This window comes from Coenobita brevimanus, chromosome 27 (genome assembly GCF_032717465.1).
Source record: "Coenobita brevimanus isolate Jiangsu-jjx chromosome 27, ASM3271746v2, whole genome shotgun sequence".
Classification (NCBI taxonomy): Eukaryota; Metazoa; Arthropoda; class Malacostraca; order Decapoda; family Coenobitidae; genus Coenobita; species Coenobita brevimanus.
In genome coordinates this window covers 4,373,405-4,396,645 of record NC_136980.1, presented here as the reverse complement: position 1 = coordinate 4,396,645, position 23,241 = coordinate 4,373,405, and the positions used below count along the sequence as shown (strand labels likewise).

The window sequence follows — 23,241 nt, the reverse complement described above, 5'->3', positions numbered from 1 at the left end:
CACTCTCCAATGTGCGGGGCCACAAGCCGGGAAGCCAGGGAGGGTGGTCCGGGTTTGAGCGATGTGTCTGGGACTCAGGTGGGGGGCGGGCAGCAGGACCATCAGGGTGCTACTGCCACTGCCACCACCGCGTTCATCTCTCCTGGCTTTTCAGAATTGTGGACCCGAGCTCCTGCTGCGCTCATAGTGCCACCACTGTGTCTGCCGCACCACACTGCCTCCACACCCTGACCCCACAACCTACACCTTGCATTACGCTCATACATGCCGATAATGTGGGTAAACCTGGATGTGGTCTGCCCCTGATTTGAGAAATAGTAGGATGCTTAGCAAATGAATTGTCAGCTTTTCTCATAACACATTTTATCAGATTTAGAAACTGATAGATTTCATGATCCATCATTCATTCAGTAGAAATACAGATTTAGGACCAGTATGTTACTACTGATCAGTTATACAGAATTAGTTAAGCAATCTTAGTGAACACAGAAGGCATCCATAGGTCCTACTTGTGAGTTACATGTGCAAGTATCCCTCCATATACACATGTGAAGGCATGAGAAAGGAGGTGTAGGGCAGTGAGTCAGGGTGGGGAAGTATAACACTGGCGGCGTCCCAGGTTCCCCGAGTATGAAACTAGAAAATGACAGTAACAGCATTAATCACTGGTATAACATACAGTTATAATTACATTGGTTAAATTACTAGAAAGGTTGGCACGTCGGTGACCGTTGACTGACGGCGGATGCCGCCTGACCGAGCCCGTGTCGGCCTCTCATATTATATCCAACTTCTTGTTGAAATTGATGTTCTGCTCTGCACAAAAGTCCCGGGTGAGGGGGATGCAGTTAAGGTACTCGCAGATCTTACACTCGTATATGGGGGTGACATAGAAGAGTATTATGAGCGCTGTGAGCATGACCGCAACGGCCACCAGACACACCCAGATGAGCAACACCTTCCTGCGCCGGTCGTACGGCCCGAACGACACGAACGGCAACAGCGCATAGGACAGCAGGAACCCGAAGATGAAGCCGAATATGTGGGCGTAGTTGTCGACCCACGGCAGCAGCCCCACCAGGAAGAAGGCCAGCGTCCATCCCACAAGCTTGGCCAGCACGCGCCAGGGATTCTGGATCATCTGCCATGAATTGATGAATTCCACAAACACACATGCCAGCAGCCCAAACTGCGAGCCTGAAGGCCCCACCTCCGCCCGGTAGGGAACAAAGATGGCTGAAGCAAGGTTGCCTGCGATGCCAGAGACGATGTAGATGACACCAATACGCACCGGGCCAGCCAGCTTCTCCATGTCTCTCATCAGGAAGTACTGGAGTAGCACCGTTATCATCAAGTGCAACACTCTGCAGGAAGGAGGATGTGTTACTTGTGACATCATACTGTACATCATGCTACTACTGCCACCAATAATAATGCACCATCCATCCATCCATCCATCATCCAATCCAGCACTACTCAATCAGGAGCCCAGGACTTGGCTACAGTCCAGACATATAAGACAAGTGACACTTGCTCACTCCTTAGAGGCAGTACCATAAAACACCCTAACTTCAGACATTTTTTATGTGTTTTAATGAATAATTCTGTGTAAAATGGTGCAATTTTATCCCCGTTGGTGTCACGTGGTAGCCAGGGACAGTACCTACTGAATCCACACAATAAAAAAAATTAGCCATGCTAAACTCTTTTTTTTTTTTTTTTTTTTTTTTTTTTTTTTTTTCCCAAGTGTCCGAAGTTAGGAACAAATTTCTTAACTTCGGACAGCTCTTCCAAACTTCAGACATCCATGTATTTGCTCTTTAAACATGAGAATGGTTAATAGCACCTATCTCTCGACACACTGTCCAAACCTCAGACACTTTAGAAGTTTTCAAAAAATGTAAAAAAAAATATTGGGCACTTGTAGCCCGAGTTATACATATATATAGAGAAATATCCAAAAATTTCTTCTTTTTTGAGCTCATAAATTGAGATCACATTAAGTTGCATCATATCACACTGCAGTGTGGTATTCTGGCCATAAATGTACCTAAGAACTATTCAAAAACTTTTTCAGATGAACAAAAATATATAAAAATGCATTGCATATACCCCAAACTGTAAAAGGAATTGGCCTCTTATTCCTAAACAAAACTTTACTTAATTATCAAGCAGCAACCCCACTAACTCAACAAATGCATACTGAAATAACATGATATAATGTTAAACACTTTTTACTGGTTCTAATGACACCCACACACCCACTAATACGCACACAAATCAACAGACACACGCACACACAGGCACATGTTATGAAGACAACATGGAATGTATTAATAAGCTACACACTTTGGTCTTATACACACATTAGTAACACACACACACAACACACACACACACAACACACACACACACACACACACACACACACACACACACACACACACAAACACCTATAGTCTGTATTTTTCCAGTAATTTATCTGTCCAAAGTTAGGAATTTATTCTGTAAAATAAAGAAATATTCATTAAAACAGTCATAGCAAGATTATGCTTGTATACATTTTAAAATAGTTTACTGCCCAGTACTTACACACACTTCTCCACATATAATCGTACTAATCATGTTCTTACAATTGAAACTGTTTGTTCTGTGTGAACGAAGTTTTGCAGGGTTAAAAAATGCTGATCATTTTTTCCATCTGATTCATAGTTTTTTTTCATCCACACATAGTCAAGCTAGTTTAATAGGACTTATACAGAATAATCTTTGAAGATTACCCTACCTACCCAGACCATTATTTTTTGCAAATATCGCACTCTCTTCCGATAAACTTGAATTATTAAATTTTTTTGCAAAATGTCCGAAATTTGGGCGTGGTCCAAAGTTATGGTATTTTACGGTACATGAGAGATGAACCCCAGTCTAACTATCTACCTATTGCCAGATGCCTTAATCTCGTAAGGGGTGGCCACAAACAAATCGACTCCATGTCACCCTGTCCTCCTCCATTTTGTTGCCCTGCTCCCAACTCACACACCCCTCTCTCAAACACCTCTCCATTCCATCACTCCACCTCATCCTTGGCTTCTCCCTCCCTCTTCCCTCCCTCCACCTCACTCACATACACTCTCCTTGTCAGCCTCTCGCTCTCCATCCTCTCCATATGGCCAAACCACTTCAACGTATTTCTCCTAACGCTTTCTATCACATCAGCATCCACACCATAACACCACTTCACTTCCTCATTTATCAGTCTGTCTCTCCAAGTGACTCCACATGCTCCTCTCAAATAACTCATTTCCACTGCTCTCACTCTCAACTTGTGACCCTCCAGCAAGGTCCAAGCTTCACTTCCATATGCCAGAGCTGGTATCACAATACTGTCATGCACCAACTTTTTTACTTCCATGCTCACCTCCCTGTTTCTTCCCTACTTAACTGACGGGAAAACACCGTTTCGATGTGAATAATAAAAATATAAAAAACAATCCATCCATCCATCCATCACTCACACATTTACTTCCTCATCAGCAGTGTAGAGTCTGTCTGTCCCAGTGTTTAATAGGACTGACCTCTCTCTCTCCTGAGTGGCATTGTGAGTAAAAAAATCCCTAACCACACTTTGGATTCAACCTTATTGGCCAGATCAGGTTGGTGTTAGCCCATGAGACGAACAGGCAAGTTTTTGGTAAATGGTTCCCATCGTGCATAGTAAATGGATCCACGGGTTGTAGGATAGCTTTTGATTTCTTATGCAGTGTTAAGTCAACAGAAGGTAACACTATATCAAGTGACTGGGTAGTGAGTGCACCCACCTACTACAACCTAACCTGAATAATATACTGAGTACCCAATTAATATTCAGCTTTCCTATCATTCCATACTTTTCTTCCATATCCCTATTTTCTTTCAATAAAATCATATACCTTTTCCATAAAATAATGGGAATAGGACATAGGAATGCAGTTAAGATCCTCATAACTGTTCATACTGACATGAGGTGTGTTCAGGTTCAGGTGTGTAAACCCCTTCATCATGAAGCACTCACCAACTACTGTACCTGCTAGTGTCCATTTTCCTGGCTCTTCTCCAGCCTTGTCTTCGACTTCCCTCTTGCCATGTGAGTAAAGAAACTTTTGTGTGTGACTGTACCTTTTATCTGAGATGGAATATTATGTCTGAGTCTTTCCTTTTCCCCTGATTCATCTCCTAGCGAGATACAAGAACTCTGATTTGCCCACATCATAAGAACACTGGAAGCTGGAATTGGATATGATAGGTGATGGATGGATGACTGGTGATTGCTGATTGACTGATTGATGATGATGATGATGATGATGATGAGTATCCAGGAGCTTATGTGGATGTAGCTGTTCACTGAACATTCTGCTGATGTCTTACTCCTAGCTCTTACTTTTGTGTTTCTTCGTGTTTACCTATTTAAACCCTTTCAAATAATGGAAAAATGTTATGTTTCTCCTGCTGTTGATAACCATGATGGTGGTGGTGATGATAATTAACAATGACCCTGTACTGTTGATGAACATAACAATGATGATTATGACTGATGACGATAAATAATAATGACCCCATACTGCTGATGATTATAACGATGATTATGATGAAGACCAGGGACCGCAGATGCAGCCAATCCTCTATCACCCCTTTAAAGGTGTGGTCTGATGTTAGGCTAACATAATCCAATACATAAAAAACATAGCAAACTGTGAAACATGCTTCTGTGACTCACCCAGCATGTATAAATAAAGACGTCCAGAGTCTGTAGAACTGGTCGGGAACATCCGGGTTGTGGAAGGGGATCATTCCACACACATTGTTCAAGCACGACACCTGCAAGACAGGCAGAGAGCTACTTATCTATACCAACAAACATGGTGGCTACTGGTTACCATTTTAAAAAGGCAACAAAGGGAGGGACCAATGCCATACGGCACTAAGCAACAGAGCTCCTCTTCATGACTTAGCCTTTGAACCTATCACAAGTTATTCACTCATTATCCTGGGATACAAGGCCACTCCATTATCAAGGCTACTACAGTTATCTACCCCAGGTGTCACAGCCTGGTACTCATTTTACTTACCAATTCACAAAACATGAATGAAAACCCAAAATGAATGGCTCTAGCTGTCCACACCAGGATCTGAATCCTGATGCTACCATGCCAGCAGCTTCACAGCAAGCAATGCCAACCACTTGGCTATTGTAGCAGTAGCAAGATCTAAAATCACAAATTTTTCCAAACATCTGGCATTATAACCTGGGAAGAAACTGACAAATCAGATTTAGGAGTAATACTCCAGGGGAACTTAACAAGCAATTTTTCTTAAATTTACTGTGGACTGCTGGTTTTATCTCTACGTACCTATCTATATATAATGGGTCAAGAGGAAAAGGAGTGAAAAAAACAGATGGGAAAAGTATGAAAAAACAGGAGAGGGAAAATGTGAGAAAGGTGTGACAAACATCAACAGTTCATACCTGAGAGCATAGAGTAGCCTCCTCATGGAAGTATCCCCTCACAAAGTTGCAGTATTCGCGCGTGGTGATGCGACACTCTCCATGGATGCCAATGCAACATGGATGACCTATCACCTCACAGGCCATGTGTTCCGCTGCATGCACCTGCTTCACTGCTGCAATGCGCTTTCGGCAGATGGGCCAACGCGTGATGTCGTCTGGCCACTCGTGAGGAGGCACAGATGCAGGTTCTTTGCAGTAGCTGGTATGTTCGAAGTGTCAGTTATGTCTGCATCACAAATTATGAAATGTGTGTATGAAGATTTTCTTCCCAATAACTGGCTATTAAAATGGGGTTTGTACTGAGTGTGTGTTCTTTGTAGCAGATGGCGAGGGAAAGGAGAGTTTGTTCGTGTCAAAATTAGATTGCTGTTAAATGGTTCTTCATAATGGCTGGTGAGGCAAAGGAAGATCAATCCTGGCTGCATCCCAGTTTGTAAAATGAAGATGCAAGTTTTTTGCAGAACAAAGTATGTCTTGTTAGCACCCAAAGGATAATATTAATGTGTGAAACTTGAGCAGTTTGCCTGAAATCTGAAGACAGTGCATTTTGTACCTTCAAACCTATGAGATCTGTTTCTAAATCCTGCTTAAGATATACACTACAGTTACAAAAACTGTTTCTAGGTTGAAACTGGGTGAAAGGGGGAGAATGAAAGTACTGAAAGAGTATAAACAGGCTCTTATGTGTGAGCATCACAACAGCATAAAGGTTTACTCAATATTTACCCCGAGAGACCACCACAACAACATAAATTTTACTTAATATTTATCCTGAGTTCTCCTGAATTCTACACGGGTCTGTTTATATAAGCAATTATGGAACTCACACACTTATTGTGCTCAGACTGTAATGCATATACAGTACTTGTTGACTTAGGAGGTTCCCTACCACCTCCTGCTTACTGGAGTGAACATAATCTTGTACGGTATGTAATTTTTGCAACATATTTCAGAATGTTGTTGGTGTTGCTACTGTGGCATCAAGCTCATCTGGGTGTGAAACCGGTGAACTGCCAGCTAAAACTTCACTTCTGCAGTCCATCATTTTCCTTTAGGGGAATAGGGGATAGGGTCAAGACAAAAGAACAGTAGGCTACAGTATGCAAAATAATTTACCAGGAATGAAGTGCATGAATGCTCTGGAAACTGAACGATGCATGTCTCACTTAACTCTCAGACCCTGAAAGTATCCCAGTGGTAAGTTAAACTGTCTGGTGTTGGGAAGAGTAAACTGGATAGGTTATCCCCCAGTGTGAATGTGTTCAAGTGTAGCATCTTCCCTTTTACAAATTTGGATTTTAAGACAGGACTGATTGTACTATAGTTTCCTGATGCACAGGTTTTGTGTAGCATTGTAAGACAACCACTCAAAACCTGCAAATCCATCAAGTTGTGACTGCAATGAACTCAAAGATACTCACTTGGGGTCCTGGCCACACACAGAGCCTGACAGCCGGCCATCTGGACCCTTAGCCAGCTCACTCCACTTCTTCCACACAGAAAGCCGTGTCTGCAATGCAAAGATGCCACTCATGATCATTTCATAAACTCTTTTTAAAATATCCACACCAATATTAGTGATAATTTTAGTAAAAAGTACAATATCATATTAGTTGATGAACAGTAACTTCTGACAATTAAGACAGTTAACCCTTTCACTTCGTTTTTTTTTTTACCAGGAGTTTTGAGATACAAATAGATAATTGTTTTGATAAAATATTCCACACCAAAAACAAACCATAATTTTGCAGTGGAAAATGATGTCTAACCTATGGCAAAAAAAAGAAAAAAATAATAAAAAAAAAAAAATAAATAAATAAAATAATAATAACGATGATAATAATAATAATAATAATAATAATAATAATAATAATAGTAATAATAATAATAATAATAATAATTACCTGTATGGTGAGCTGTCAAAACCTGTGGTGTCGGAGCTCCTACATTGCTAGACATATGCCATTTGGTATAATGATAAACTCAAAGCTGTTTTTTTCTTTTATAATGACACTTTCATTTTTATTCTTACTTTCATCTGACATCATAATCTGAGTCATCAGACATCGCTTCCATCAGATTCAAGCAAGCTGCTGCAGCAGTGAAACATCTCATATCGTGTGCCTAAACATATTGCTCAAATGTGATGAAAATAAGAAACAATAAAATAGTCCTCCTGTGATGGCAACTCCTCAGTCTTGCCACCTCCTGATACTGTACTACTATTGGGTCCATAGTATGGAGGTGCAATAACAGAAAGTCCAGAACATGTATACAAGCCACCCGATGGCTACAGACATTTCCTTACTAGCACACTGACGTGCCACTCGATGTGAAAGGGTTAAAGACTACTGCAATAACATTACAGAACAATATTTTACAAAACAGATAAATACAAAAGGGCTTCTAAATAAAATCAGTAGCACAAGAATACTACAGTAAAAGTCCTTTCATTTGGCAACTTCGGGACCAAGAAGGTGCTGAAAGAGCAGAAACTAACAGATGACTGGCAAAACCTGTAAAAAGTTTCTAGCAAATCATGGTCGGTGACCCCAATGCAATCACAATTTCTATCAAGTATTATTGGTCAACCCTAAGGACTAGATCGGCCTTCTGTTTATTAAGGTTGTATATATTGGAAGAGCTCACTTCGAAATCTTCAATTATCTTCTCGGTAGGAACACCTGCCTGCAATTTTTTCAATAATTCAATCTTCTTGGTGATAGTCAGCACCGTATGGGTGCATTTTTTCATAACAACAGAGGGCTTTCCACTAGTAGGGGCCATAGTGCAACACGAGAACGAGAAGATGACTGTAAAATAACACGACAAAGTTTCCAAACTTTCGAAAGGTCCCGCTCACAAAGCCAGACACTCACGAGGCACGATGGCTGATGGCACATGCAGTGTTGGAAAGAAGAAATCTTCAAATCACTAAGCTCAACTTTAAAATGTGCTAAGCTATAGGATAACTGTTCAAACTTTTGCACTAAATTGAACTTCAAAACATGCCAGATACAGTGGAAAATCTAATATTTATTGGTGCTAATTATTACAAAGTGCTAAATTGTTAAGAAAAGTGCTAGATCTAGCACCAACAATGCCAAATTGGCTGATCTGCTCGACATATGTTCCATAAGACCAGAGAAATTTTATAATGGGACTACATATTTATGAAAACCACTGAAAGACCAGAAATACCGTAAGACCACATGCAGAATGAGAGGACTTTTACTGTATATCACTGGGAAGAACATCATGCATCTGGCAACCATGGAACCAAAAAAATTGCCAAAATTTTTTCAGGTTAATACTGTAGAACATTTCAGCTGTTACGGATCCCATCCATTTATTTATTAAAGCAGCAGTAGTTAATAAAGGCAGTTTTCTTTCTATTACATCTAGCACTAAACTGAGTATTCTTTATATACAGGTACACTAGTTCCAAATGGTACTGCACTGGAAGGTAATAACCTAGATCATCAATACTCCTTTGTGGTAGATGGGGGTGCACACCATCCACTCATCTGATGTAGTGCTGCTCTCAGGTGTCTGCCCTTTGCTCTCCTCCATCCTTCTTTCCTTCCATCCTCTTCTTTCTTTCTTTCTTTCAATCTTTCCTCATCCTTCTGCCTATGAGTGACTTTACACTCCCATTTCTGTCTTTCTTTCGTTCATTCCTTTCTCTTCATTTTGCCTGTGGGTGACTCTACACTGACTGATAAGCCAAATGGTTTCCTGTACACCAGGCAACTAATTACTACACTGAGTGGGAACCATATAACCAAATTAAGGTGCCTGGTGGTTTAGTGGGTAATCATGGCGCTCCAATCGGATTGGGCAGGTGAAGGTTTATATCCAAGGGATGGTTGGGGTTTATTTGCTCACATTATGCCACTCAGGGATGAGTGAGGTTTGTCACTCTCATCTTAAATGTCAGGATCAACTTGCCTAGCCCTGGGCTCCTACGCTCCTCATGTGGCAACGTAGGATTGGATGGATGGATCAATACTTCTCACAATATCCCTAGGGGACTGATCTGTTTATCAGCAAAATATTGTACCATAACAATACTGGCTACGAAACAGAACAAACAAGTGCTATGTTGCATTCTCATGAAAACAAGTTTGTCAATGTGAAACTGAATCATCAGGTATTTGCAGTAACCATCGCCTGTGATTTCTGACTGTTCCACTGATCGTGCACTGTTACTTTCTAGAGCAGATGCTCATTCACATACAGTATTACACCATTACGTCAATCCTAATTAGGCTAATATGTTTGTGGAATGTTACAACTTCCACAATATTACAAACATTTATAAAATATGATATATATACTGCTGCTGCTACCAAAATTTCTGACAAAATTAATATCAAGTTACAAAGCCTTACTACATAAATATTTGCATGTTTTATAATAAGCATTAACAAATATTCCTCCCTTATGTTCTGGATCAGGGAGCCTGCTGGGTTGGCCTGTTTGATGACTCAAGGCCACATGCATTAGAATGTTTACTGGTGCCACTAAGAAAGTTTGGCAGAAAAGTCCTGCTATAAAGAAGGTTTTGGACAGGGTGGTGCAAGTGAACAATTAAATTTTAACACATGGGGCAGCGTGCAACAGATTGTTCACTGGCGCCACTAACAATGTTTGGTGGGAAAGACCTGCCATTTTCGTTTACTGAAGTATGGTACTGCTTGAATTTGAAAATACAAGGTTCTCAAGACATACTATCAAAACATAGTTTCTCAGAGATAATAATATCAACATTCTGTTAAACAGCTACTTATCAATATGCGAACAGACCTACATGAAATAGGCCAAGTTCCCTAAGCTTTCAGAATGTAACCATGCAGCTAGCACATTAAAAAATGTTTATAGTGTTAGAATCCATAGCTACAAACAAGACAATACAACCAAGTTTTAGGCATCTTTTATAACATTTGTACATAAACTTTTTTCAGGTTAAGCTATGATCTTCATCCATTTAAAAGTGAACTCAGTACAAATGCAGGACACAAGACACTTATGCCAAAAACAGTGATGGAAGACAGAGACTACTCTTACCGATTCCATGTCTCCTTGACCAAGAGGCTTGAGGGAGAGTTAGCAAGATATGAAATTAGTTGGACAAAAGGAGTGGTTACAATATCCTTCCACACTAAGGAAAGATCAAATATGCTACTGAGACACTGTATATGTGAATTATAAACACAGCAATTAAATCAGCTTTTGGTTTCCTATTGAATAATTGCAAATCTCATACTAATGGGAGGGAGGGAGGCTGGGAAAGAGGAATGACAGGATAAGGGTGATATAAGAACACTAGATGGTGTGTGATGCATCATGTTCCAGAGCAGCATTGATCACTGAATTGAAGATGAATATGGACAAGGAGAGAAGCTGAGAGAGAAGTTGTTGTTGCTGTTACTGTGACCCCAGGCTCATCTGGATGTGAACCTGACAAACTGCAGGCTGAAGCAGTCCTCCTCCTGCAAACCACCATCCTCCTTTATGAGGACATGGAAGCAATAGAGAGATATTCGTACGACCAGACAGTGGTCCTGAGGGAAGATGAACAGTGAGAGGAAGGAGTGGTGAGAGTAAAGCATGGGAGAATAGAAGGGTGGGAAAAGAACAAGAGAGAACAAAAGAGAATGAAAACAAGATGGGTAAAGAGGGAAGAGAGGCTATTAAGCAGCTGGGAGGAAAGGAAGGATGAACAGAAAGCAGGAAGAGCAGTGAGGTAGGGAAGACAAAAGATAATGCAACAATAAAAATGAGTTTGGATAAAAGCAAGAAAACATGACTTGAGATGGGCTACTAAGTTTGGCATTAGACAAAAATATCCCATCAAACTAGAATACTGTGGAGATGGGATGAACCGCACACAAGCAAATACTTCAACTCGAAACTGTGAAGAAATCTCAGGAATCAACTGCAATATGGGAAACTGGGAAGGATGAAATGCAAGATTAACCCTTTTAACTGGATGGCATATGGTATTTATTTTATTTACTTTATTCTTGCTGCCTTCAGACAGCATATATCACTGAGGAGAGACCTCTTATACTGAAGGAATTAAGGCTATATCCAACCCTCACAGTTTGAACATTTTCTCCTAGCCTGTATTAAATTATCTAGCAATGGCATGAAAAGAATAAGACACATTATTGTAGTACCAAAGATTAAAAATGAATATGCGTGATGAGCTGCCATTAGGTGACAAAGGCCAACGCATGTCAGTAGCATGCTGGAGCCTTTATGAATGATGACAATAAAATAATACATACAAATGGATGAGGTGAAAGTTCACGCCATAAGAAGGACCTTGGGCTTTGCTGCATGCTTTATGTCAGCATATCGTATTGTATAGTTTATAAAGGTTCCAGTATGCTTGCATATGTCAGCCTTGGTAACCTAATGGTGGTTCTCCATATTGCCTGATCTCTGGCAGCCTCCCTATTCAGTCCCTTATCCCTGAAGTCACACTCTATGACCTCATCCCAGGTCTTTTTCGGTCTGCCTCTAGCAACGCTACTCCCAATGTTAACATTTCTCACTTTCCACACCCAACTGTCATACTCCATTCTCTCCACATGCCCAAACCATTTCAATCTACCCCTCCTCACCACAACACCAGTACACTCCAGTCTCATCCTTCCTCTCAACTCTTCAATCATAAACCTAGCCCCCCTTGGCCTTACATTTAAGGAGACACTACACATCCATCTAATCATTGTCATTTCTGTATATTTGAGACAATGAATATCCTCTTCCTTCACTGTCCAGGTCTCACTACCATACAGCATTACATTCCTAACATATGCCACATACACAGATCCTTTAACACAGAGGGAAAGCCCTCTCAATGTCAGGAGAGGTAACAGCTCCCTTGCTCCAACCACTCCTTACCCTAGCCATGGTGCTAACTCCAGCCCCACCACCAGCAAATAACATGTTCCTCAAATAATGAAACTTGTCTACACACTCCAAGAGCCTCACCCTCAAGATCAATCCTTTCATGCCTGACAATCTCTACTCGCTGTCCCTCACACACTGCACACATGAAATCAGCATTATCTCACTGTCTACCTCTGATACCATCTCTTTTGCACCCAATTATCATAAACACTGAACAGGATGGAGTTAGTGCAGAGTAATTTATTAACCTTAAGAAAGGCTTTTTAAATCATAGGAATTAAATATTGCTTCCAATAACCCATTCATTACTATAATAATCATATGCTGGTAGCAAAAATAAATCAATACTGATTCAACGGGTTAATATGTTCCCTTACACCACATACACAAAGCAGTAAAACATACCATCCTCCAACCCAACTCTAATAAGCACCATTCCACAATTACTACGACTGTGTCCACAACGGAAGAAAGCAGGTTCAGGTGAGATGGGGCCAGAAGGAGTGTGCAATTACTGTACTGGTAAATGATGTGGCTGGATTTCCCCCTCCCCCCCCTGCCACGTCTCCTCCTCCTCCTCGGTGTAATAAATGCTTGATGCTTGGTATGGGATGCCTCCTAAATTGTGTGAGTGAAACACCAGTTATGAGATACATAATATCCACTTTATGCCATTGTCCACGCAGTCTCAAGCAAGAAAAGTTAATTGTCCATTCTTCTCATGCGGATCCAAAAGGGCTCCCTTTCTCACCTGCCTCTGCCCTGCCAGTGTGGCCACTATTATAGGCTAGTGATACAAGACCTCCTGCCTACATTCATTCACTTTCCGTGTGTCTGTGGCCTACAACCTCCCACATCATTGTAACAGTACAAGCCCACAGTTCCTGAGAAAGTCTCCTTAACCCATTCAGCCTGATGGCAATTTTTCATTTCATTATTATTATCTCCTGATGACAGTACTTTAGTCAGTTTAGGATACACTTCAAACTGGAAGGGTTAGATAAAGCCTACATTAGAAATGATGCCATTTGGATTCTTGCCATCACCAGAAAAATTATCTTCAATATGGGAACACATTGGACTCAAAGCACTAGATATGGCCTTAATAAATCTCTTACAACACATGAAGCATTTACTAAGTATTTTAAAATAATGTGGTAACAGCAAGAATAAGATAAAACGGATACCCCCAGAGTCATAAGGTTAACCTTTTCACTTTTTTTTTTTTTTTTTTTTTTTTTCACATTATAGAACAGATAATTTGCTACTGTTTAGGGGAGACTTCTTGTAATGAAGGGGTTGGCAAAGGCTATATCTAACTCATCTAGTTTGGAATGTCTTTCCTATATTAAGTTCAACTGTCATAGGACGGCAAGATTAATATGAATATAAGCTATTGGATCCACAAGGTTAAGAGTGTTCTTCCCTTACCGAGCACTCCCTCCGCGAGGACTGCACACAGCCAGAGTCGTCATTTCGTATGCAGCAGCCCGTTTCACGTTCTGCCCGTCTCTGCTCCTCCACGTGCCGGTAGATCTTCTCATCCTTTCGCATGCACGGTGCGAACTTTGCTCCAAGGTGAATGAGGTCAGCCTGAAGGAGAAAATAAGTTAACGGTATCATCATCATCATCATGATTTTTATTTTCTCCACCTAATGATGGGGTGATGTAATACTATACTAAATAAGTAGGGAGATACCTCATACCTCAGCATCCTAACTACTTGGTAATATATCATTACCATGTATAATTTTCAATGCCCTGCTCCCTCCTGAGAACCCCCTAGCAGAGGATAACCATGGCAGAACTGTCTCCAGGATACATATTTCTCTCACACTTTCAATTACAGCACACTGCTTCCTCCACCCCCCCTCCTCCTCTCCCCATTTGTACTGTTCAACACTCTTCCTCCAGACCACAGATACCCCCTCAAATAGTACCCTCTATCTTACATCGCTTGACCCTAGTACCACAATGTCACTACCACACATCAAGAGACACCACAAATGAACAGCACTACTTCCACAAATACTTGATGCCAACACAACTGCCACTTCAGCATTGCACACAAACATCTCTACCACATCAACACCTCACACAAGCAGCACTACTATACCAATATCTCACATCACCACTACCTCACACCACTACCACCACCTCACACCACTACCATCACACCACTACCTCATGCCAGTATCATTATCACCACCATATCACACCAGTACCACTACCACCACCACACCACCACCTCACACCAGCACAAATACCATCACACAGCATCATCACTTTGGCACATCACAACCAATACCACCATATCACCTCGACCTTACACCTGACCACATGTCTAGTTAACCCGCCGCGTCCCGTCGATGTATGGGTATGCCACAACTTTTTTTCACAAGACCCGACGACATACCGGTACGTTCTGCAATTGCGAGGTCTGTCATTTGCACATTTTTCAAGTTTCGCAGGTGATTTTTGGTAGGCACATGCGGGACACCTTCCTCTACCCGCCGCCAGGCGACAAGACTCCCCGACCCCGCAGGACCCCACCATGTTGCGCCATGGTATCTCTGACGATGAAATTCATGTCACCCTTGATGCCTTCACAGGCGAGTGATTCCCCAATCGATGACGAAGTGGAGGACAATGATTATGTGGTGCAAGAGGAAGAAACGAGCAAAAGTGATGAGGAGGTAATGTCGTCAAGGAAGGTGCGGTATGTTGATGTGTTCAGTGAGTGAAACAATGTTTATATTGCCTATAATACTGTGTGAAAACCAATATATTCTTGTCCTACATATAACTTTGTACCAAATGAACAAATATCTACCTATTCTGAGTGGTTTGCAATTGTTACCCTTACCATAGAAAACGTGACAGCAGCAGCACATGCCCAGAGAAGACGGTACCAGGTGTTTGAAGGGACACCTGTATAGCACACTTATAAGCTCAGGTGAGCACTTTTTTAAAGTATTTTCCAATGTTTCTCATAAAATGCGGAGGTCTAAAAAAAAAAAAAAAGAGCCGAGATGGTGGTGGTGGTGGTGGTGGTGGTGGTGGTGGTGGTGGGGGGTCATTGATGAAAAATTGGCCACAATGCAGCAGGTTAATTGCAGCAGGTCTTATTCTCAGTGAAGACTGGGACTTGGGGAAAATAATGACTGTGTTGATGACCCTTGTGCAGTCTACAGGTATTAATTTTTCTTCTCAACCACTTACCGCTCTCGGACCTATCCAGAAGTTTGAGGGCTCCCAGTAGTCCACAGTCTGGATAGACAGGCTGGCCATCAACACCTGTAAATGGCGAGAAAAATATGATTAATACTTTGACTCCAACATCTATCTATCTATCTACTGCCAGACACCTTAAACCCGTGAGGGGTGGCTACAAACAAATCGCCTCCGTGTCACCCTGTCTTTCATTATTTCACTGCACTCCCCCCAGCCCACACCCCCTCTCTCATATTCCACTCCATCCCTCCATCTCATTCTTGGCCTTCCCCTCCCTCTCCCCCCTTCCACCTCATTCACATACACTCTCTTCATTAGTCTCTCACTCTTCATCCTCTCCACAAGGCCAAACCACCTCAATGTATTTCTCCTAACACTATCACATCTACATCAACACCACAATGCTCCTTCACTTCCTCATTTGCAACGGATCTTGAATTTGGCTCCCTGTTATCTTGTTTTTGTTTTTTCTTGGAGAGAACAATTTGTGGGTTCCAGGCCTTTGGTTCCTTCTTCTTTACAAAAAAATAAATAAATAAATAAAATAAAAATATGTAGCCTAATGTCAAACTCAACAAAGCACCTTAATATAGCATCCATTGTTAGTGTCATTTTTCCTGTTGCTGTTGTCACTGTTGCTGTTGGCTGGTGCTAAGAAGTTATGTTATAAATGAGAGGTACGAGTCAGGAAACTGCAGGAGGACTGCACATAGGTAAGTTAGTGCCTAAACTAATGTATGGAGGTCAAGAACCTGGTATGGTACGAGTGCAAAAGTCAGACAGCAGTGTAAATGAGACTGGTAAGGAATCTGTGCGTGTGTGTTACTGTGGCTCAGATAAGAAACAATGTGATTTGTGAAAATGTAGGGGGCCATCTTGCTCCATTAGACTGCAAGAGTTTAGGGCTAGGCTACAGAGTTCAAACAAGGCTTTGGTGACTATAGTCTTTTTACCTTATCTCAGCCCAGATTTTTGTCCCGTTGCAGCTAATTTTACATAGCTCAGTGAGAGAATAACACAATTCTATGGCTGTACATCCTATCTATACCACTGCTTCCTGACTAGCATCAAGTTTTGGTGATAATCTCTTGATACAACTTAGTACTGAATATAATAGGACAATTTTAAACCAAGTTAAAGTAAAATGGGTACAGTCACATCCCCTGAGTAGCCTTATTTAACCCCTAGACGCCAGGAATGTTTTGGGCGTGGCCGCCCTCTCCCTACAGCAATATTTCCCAAAATAGTCTTTTTTCAAACCTTCATATCTAGAAAAGTATAGTAGTTAGAGAAAGATATTAAAGAACATATTACTCACCAATTCTTCTTGTGAATGAAAGCATTCCCAGGTCTGCAGGTGGTCCCGTCAATGAGTAAGGATATGAAGATAATCTGTAACTGTTTGCGCATGAAGCAGGATGTCTTGATGTGTGTGTGTGCGGCCCAGACTTTGGCTTCGCTCTCAATGTGATAACTTCTCCACTACTAGATACACTACACATAGTGGTGTCCAAGGCACGCCCTATGGCACTATCACTGAGCCCTGAGCTATTTCCCAGTACCCATGGGCAGAGGCTTGACAGGTGGATAAGACAAGGGGTTTGTATGAGGGTGGAAGGGAATCGGACAAAAAGGTTTCAAAAAACGACGTTCAGTACCTGGCTAAGTCACAGAGAAGACAGAGGTACATTTGCGTCACGTAGCAGGAACTTCTCCCTACCCTCTGGTGACCAGATCAAATAACAGCCAGTTCAAACTGTGGTGGGACTGCATTTGTGGCTCAACCTGTCGCCCAGCGCTCTCTGTCCACCTCTATTGCAGCAGCCTATGCCATCCCCGGCACAAAAGGGTTAAGCAAGTATCCTAATTACCCTTATAATATGAACCATTATGGTTCACATAGAGTTGGAATTGGAATGCCTTAACCCACTATACTTCCCTATGTCCATTTAATGGTTAACTTATATAATTACTACCCAACTTAGGAGCTACTGAAACCTTCTCGTCCAATTCCGTTCCCGCATCACACGGACCCCATGGATTATTGTTTTGTAGAAAGTCATCTGAATGTAGTACTATATCAAGCGAGTTTATGGTGAGCATTCCAATTAACACTTTCATATTCATCCCTGTAATTATTTCGTGAGGGAAATACATACATGTTTACACCAGCTGGTAAAGGTAGGTGGGGACACACATCATTCACTCACTTGTAGTGATGCATTTAGGAGACAACACTTAGTGACAGACCTGATAGCTTCTTGTAAATCACGAAATCATTTACAACACTGGGGGGTAACCATATAACTAAATAACAGGAGTGATGTGAAGCCTACTATGGTGCTCCTGTTAACTTGGTGGAGATACACAAGTGTGCTGTTCATCCAAGAACTAAACCTCAGCACACTTCCCTGCATCTCACTGTGGCAAGATGCTGTTTACTGCAAAGGAAGACTGATTCAATGCACAGGATGGCCAAGCAGGGGTTGTTGCATGCCTGTGATTGATGATTCTTCTTGGCCAGGGCTTCTACTACTACAACTACTACTATTACACTGCCTGGTGAACAGTTCTTAGCTGATTTCACTCCTCAACATATGTTTTTACTGACATACACAATATATCACCGTCTCTCTAAATGTCTTGTCTGTGTCCATCCATCCAACCATCATCCAAACCTATGTTGCCTCATGAGAAGCATTGGAGTCCGGGGCTGGGCAAGTTGGTCCTGACATTTATGATGAGAATAGCCAACCTCACTCATCCCTGAGTGAAATAACATGAGCAATAAACCATAACCACCCCTTGGATATAAACCTGCATCAGCTAAATTCGATTGGAGTGCCTTAATTACTCGCTAAGCAACCAGGTTCCATAATTTAGTTATATGGTTACCACCCAGCATAATAAATGGTTTCCTGGTGTACAGGAAACCATTTGGCTAGTCACACTGTAAGGTCACCCATAGGCAGAAAGAAGGGAAACAATGAAGGAAAGGAAGACAGATGAGGGTGTGCAAAGTCACCTGTAGGCAGAGGGAAGAGGAAAGAATGAAGGAAAGAAAGACAGAAGAGGAAGGAAGGAAGAGAGGAAGGGGCAGACACCCAAAGCAGCACTACATCGAGTGAGTGGATTGGGAAGCTGAAACTATGACTAGTTTTCTGCATGGTGAATGAAGAAAAACATAATATGAATACATTCTCACTCTTGCAGATCAAAATTTTGTTCATGGTCAATTCTATTTACCTGGCCTGATTGCTGTTTGAGTGTGAAGCCACGTGGAGCAAGGCCGTAGCACATGATGGAGAGGAGGAGAATGAACACCTGAACTGTTGTCACCCACCACGTGAAGTACGGCCGGTAGTCATTCATCTCGTCCAGCTGTTTCCTCACCTGTAAGCACAACATTTTTAATGACTAGTTTACTCAGTATGATCTGTCAACTTATTAACTGTCACACTTAAGTACTGGTATGTTCATTGTTGTGCTGAAATATCTGCTGGTAGTTTGAAATGGTAGTCTGAGGAAGTTAAGGTGCTTTACCTGAATGTGGCCCAAATGGGTCTACATCCAAGTGGCACTTGGAGTTTATTGCTCACATAAAGCCCATCTGGGTAAAACAACTTCACCCTCACCTTGAATATTGGGACTGAGCTGCCTTGCCCCAGGCTCCTACACTTTTGTTTAAGACAATAAAGAGTTGCAAAATAAATACTGTAACAATATATATGCTCTCTCTCTTTTAGCAGATCACCCATGTAGTAAAGGTTAATGACGACTACAGTGAATCACTCTATGTTCAAAAGTCTCTCCGAAGCTAACAGACAGTAAAGCTATCTGGTGGTAGCAAAAACATCAAAGAAGATATCATTGTAGTGTATGGGTAAAATGACATGAACATGAATTTCAACACACTGGATCACACCAGACCCCAAACTTCATTGTCATTCTGTCAAAACTCAGCACCAATATAGTACGACTCTGAAGTTGTCATTATCGTACCCTGGCAACCTACCATTCAAAAGTGCGTCCGATTTCATATCACAGTATACACGAATCATATTATTAAGCACAAATATATTATACACGAATATTATTATACACGACCATATAATACATGAATCACATGCGTCTCATATTATACACAAAATCAGACGCACTTCTGAATGATGGGTTGCCAGGGCACGATAATAACAACCTGAGAGTCGCGCCCCGTGACTACACTGTATGCTTGTTTTCCATCCATCCATCCATCATCCAATCCTACTTTGCCCCATGGGAAGTGTAGGAGCCTGGAGCTAGGCAAGTTAGTCCTGACATTTAAGATGAGAATGAGTGCTTGTTTTCAACTAACAGAACTAGCTCACTCCCACAGTATGACTACTAAGTCATGGTTACATGAAATTTAATAACTGTGGTTATAAGATATGAATGAGTCTCCTTGGTTACTAGTCACTGATAATCTAGTATGCCAACATGTAGCAATCAACTGAGCTACAAAGGGTTAGAGATCTTCACCAGACCACTATAGAACAAATGTACTATAGTCCTCCTCACTGAACACCCAGCAAGTTTAACTCTCCAATGATCACAGCATCTCTTGTATTTATTCCAGTTAATGACAGACAATTTTATTCAGCTCTGAGTGAGTCATTAGAGCCTGAATACTGTTACTGATGCCAGTAACCCTCTCATGGTCTGGGTAACTCTATTATACATTACTTTTTCAAAGACTTTGGAAAAAAATTATAAGAGAGATTTCGGCATATAGTTATTGATTAATGTTTTATCTCCTCCCTTTTGTATGGGCATGACCTTTGCTAATTTTATTTCTATTTATCTTGGGTGAATGAAAGATCTAATATATGAGTATGTGGTTCACAAATAATTTCACATGAATATTTAACAACTTTGGCAATGATTTTATCGTACTCAGGACTTTTATATTCTAAGTTACTAATCCATCCATCCATCCATCATCCAATCCTGCATTGCCCCATGAGGAGTGTAGGAGCCCAGGGCTAGGCAAGTTGGTCCTGACATTTAAGATGAGAGTGACCAGCCTCACTCATCCCTGAGTGGCATTACGTGAGCAATAACCCGAACCACCCCTTGGACATAAACCTTCATCAGCTCAACACGATTAGAGCGCCTCAATTGCACACTAAACCACCAGGCACCATAATTTGGTTATATGGTTACCACCCACCTTAATAAATGGTTTCCTGGTGTATAGTACAGGAAACCATTCGGCTTGTCACTCAGTGTTGAGTCACCCGTAAACAGAAGGAACAGGAAAGAATGAAGGAAAGATTACCCCAAAAATTTCATCTTGTGACACTGGCGATAAATACAGTGAGCTGACATTAGGAGCTGGTAAATATCTTTTAAAGTTTCTCTTACTTGAGGGCATTGTTCTACAAATTTTTGCACCTGTTTACAAAGAAATAAAGTGCTCTCCTATAATATTACTATCACTTACTTCTCTAAGTAATATTAAACTCACTCGATGTAGTGCTGCTTTGGGTGTCTGCCCTTTCCTCTTTTCCTTCCTTCCTCTTCTTTCTTTCTTTCCTTCATTCTTTCCTCTTCCTTCTGCCTAAGGGTAACTTTACACCCACTCTTCTGTCTTTTCTTCATTCTTTCCTCTTCCTACTGCCTATGGGTGACTCTACACTGAGTGACATGCCAAACGGTTTCCTGTGCACCAAGAACCATTTACTATGCTGGGGGGAACCATATAACAAAACTATGGTGCCTGGTAGTTTAGGTAATTAAAGCACTCCGATCGGATTGAGACGGTGCAGATTTATATCCAAGGGGTGGTTGCGGATTATTGTCCATGTAATGCCACTTGGGGATGAGTGAGGCTGGTCACTCTCATCTTAAATGTCAGGACCAACTTGCCTAGTCCTGGACTCCTACACTCCTGATGGGGCAACACAGGATTGGATGATGGATGGATGGATGGTTTATATTAAACACATCATTCGTACTTACTGTCTTCTTATTTATGATCTCTCTAATAGTTTCCCAGCATTTCTTTAAATTTTTGGTGTTTACTTTAAATATATTTTCACAGTGTTTGACCTCTGCTTGACCTAACAGCTTCAGTAAAATCCTTTTATAACTAGAGTATCTATTAATGATGTTAACAAATGATCTTTTAATAGAAGTTACAAATGATTTATTTTAGTTTTTATAGAATGCTTCAATCCCTTTAACAGCCATGGTTCTCGGTTTTTGTAGTTAGATTTTACCTTCACAAGAGGAAAATTTCTCTCTTTAGATGATTTGTGAAACTTTGTAAGAGCTTCCTGACAATCATTTATAGTTAAAACCTCTGCCCAGTTTACATTTTGCAACAGTGAGAGAACGTTTTCCATATTTCTTTTACAAAATATTCAAGTTAATTTAACACCCTGGTTCTTTTCTACTATATTATGGACATTTCTACAAAATATGGGGAAATGATCAGATATGTCAGTATACAGTAAACCATTTACCAGAGTTTCATTGTGGATATTAGGAAAAAAAAAAAAAAAATCTACAATAGCTGCTGAGTTTCTAGTAACTAAATTGGGTTTGTTTTCATTTAACCCTCTTGTTACCAATCGATGCACGCTGCGTCCAACCATGAGTGAGTACAGTAATTCCTTTAAGACCCAGACACCCCAAGTCTCAGACATTTTGGGCTAGGGTCCTTGGCCCCCCCCCCTCCTGCCCCCCCAAAAAGCTGATGTGTTCATCCCTACTTTAAATCTGCCGTGCAGTGACAAACAGTTGTGTTTTGGCACATAGTTCCTCCGACGTCCACTAAAGGGACCCTTCATCCTCCCCAGGTCCCGCCCACCTACCATCGTGAGTGCACATACGTCGCCATGGCTGTGCCACGTGCTCATTTTTGTGAATAAACGGTGAATAAACTGCAATACTTTGCCACTAGACCACATGAGAATTTACAGTGTTGTGTAGTGTCAAGAAATTAGAATTCAGAATGCAAAGGATTAAGTGCAAAGTGCAACACTGGCATGTTGCAACTGGTGTGGCGCAAGTAAGAACAGAATGTGCAATGTTAAACAATTATAATTCACAGTGAAAAGGATGAAGTGCAGCACAACACTGGAGTACTGTAAGTGCTTCAAGAGCAATTTTCACCACCACCAAATCCTTAGAAATGGCGGCCACAGAAGTGCTGTATGTACCCTGGCTTAGGTACAGTCACTTCTAATACCTTATTCTTTGGTTCCTTTTCATTTATTTCATGCTTTATGTCCATTATTGGTCTTTAGGGTCTTAAATAGGTTTAAATAGGTGCTATGCATGTCCGGTAGCGAGTTATTTAGGTGGCTTTCAAAGTTAGGCTGGGTTAGGGTCCTTAAGTACCAGTCCAGGAGCCAGGGGCCCACTTTCCAGACATACCTTTGGCTCTATTACATCGGGTAATAGAGGAATTATTGTATTTATATATTTTCACTATCAACACAGTATGTCCCTGTAACATAAAGTGGTAAAAATGTGCACTATGCAAAAA

At 41.2% G+C, this 23,241-nt stretch overlaps 1 protein-coding gene across 1 annotated transcript in view; it reads right to left on the bottom strand.

Annotated features, from left to right (window-relative positions):
• Positions 1–707: 707 nt before the first annotated feature.
• rho-5 (rhomboid-5) overlaps positions 708–23,241 on the bottom strand; it is a 38,146-nt gene continuing 15,612 nt past the window's right edge. Inside the window, exons 8-15 of the mRNA XM_080268279.1 lie at positions 18,954–19,100; positions 15,696–15,770; positions 13,904–14,065; positions 10,616–10,642; positions 6,967–7,055; positions 5,504–5,744; positions 4,754–4,854; positions 708–1,364 (exon numbers count right to left, since the gene is read on the bottom strand). Coding sequence (XP_080124405.1) covers positions 776–1,364; positions 4,754–4,854; positions 5,504–5,744; positions 6,967–7,055; positions 10,616–10,642; positions 13,904–14,065; positions 15,696–15,770; positions 18,954–19,100 — 1,431 coding nt within the window. The 3' untranslated portion in view covers positions 708–775. The remainder of the gene's footprint in view (positions 1,365–4,753; positions 4,855–5,503; positions 5,745–6,966; positions 7,056–10,615; positions 10,643–13,903; positions 14,066–15,695; positions 15,771–18,953; positions 19,101–23,241) is intronic.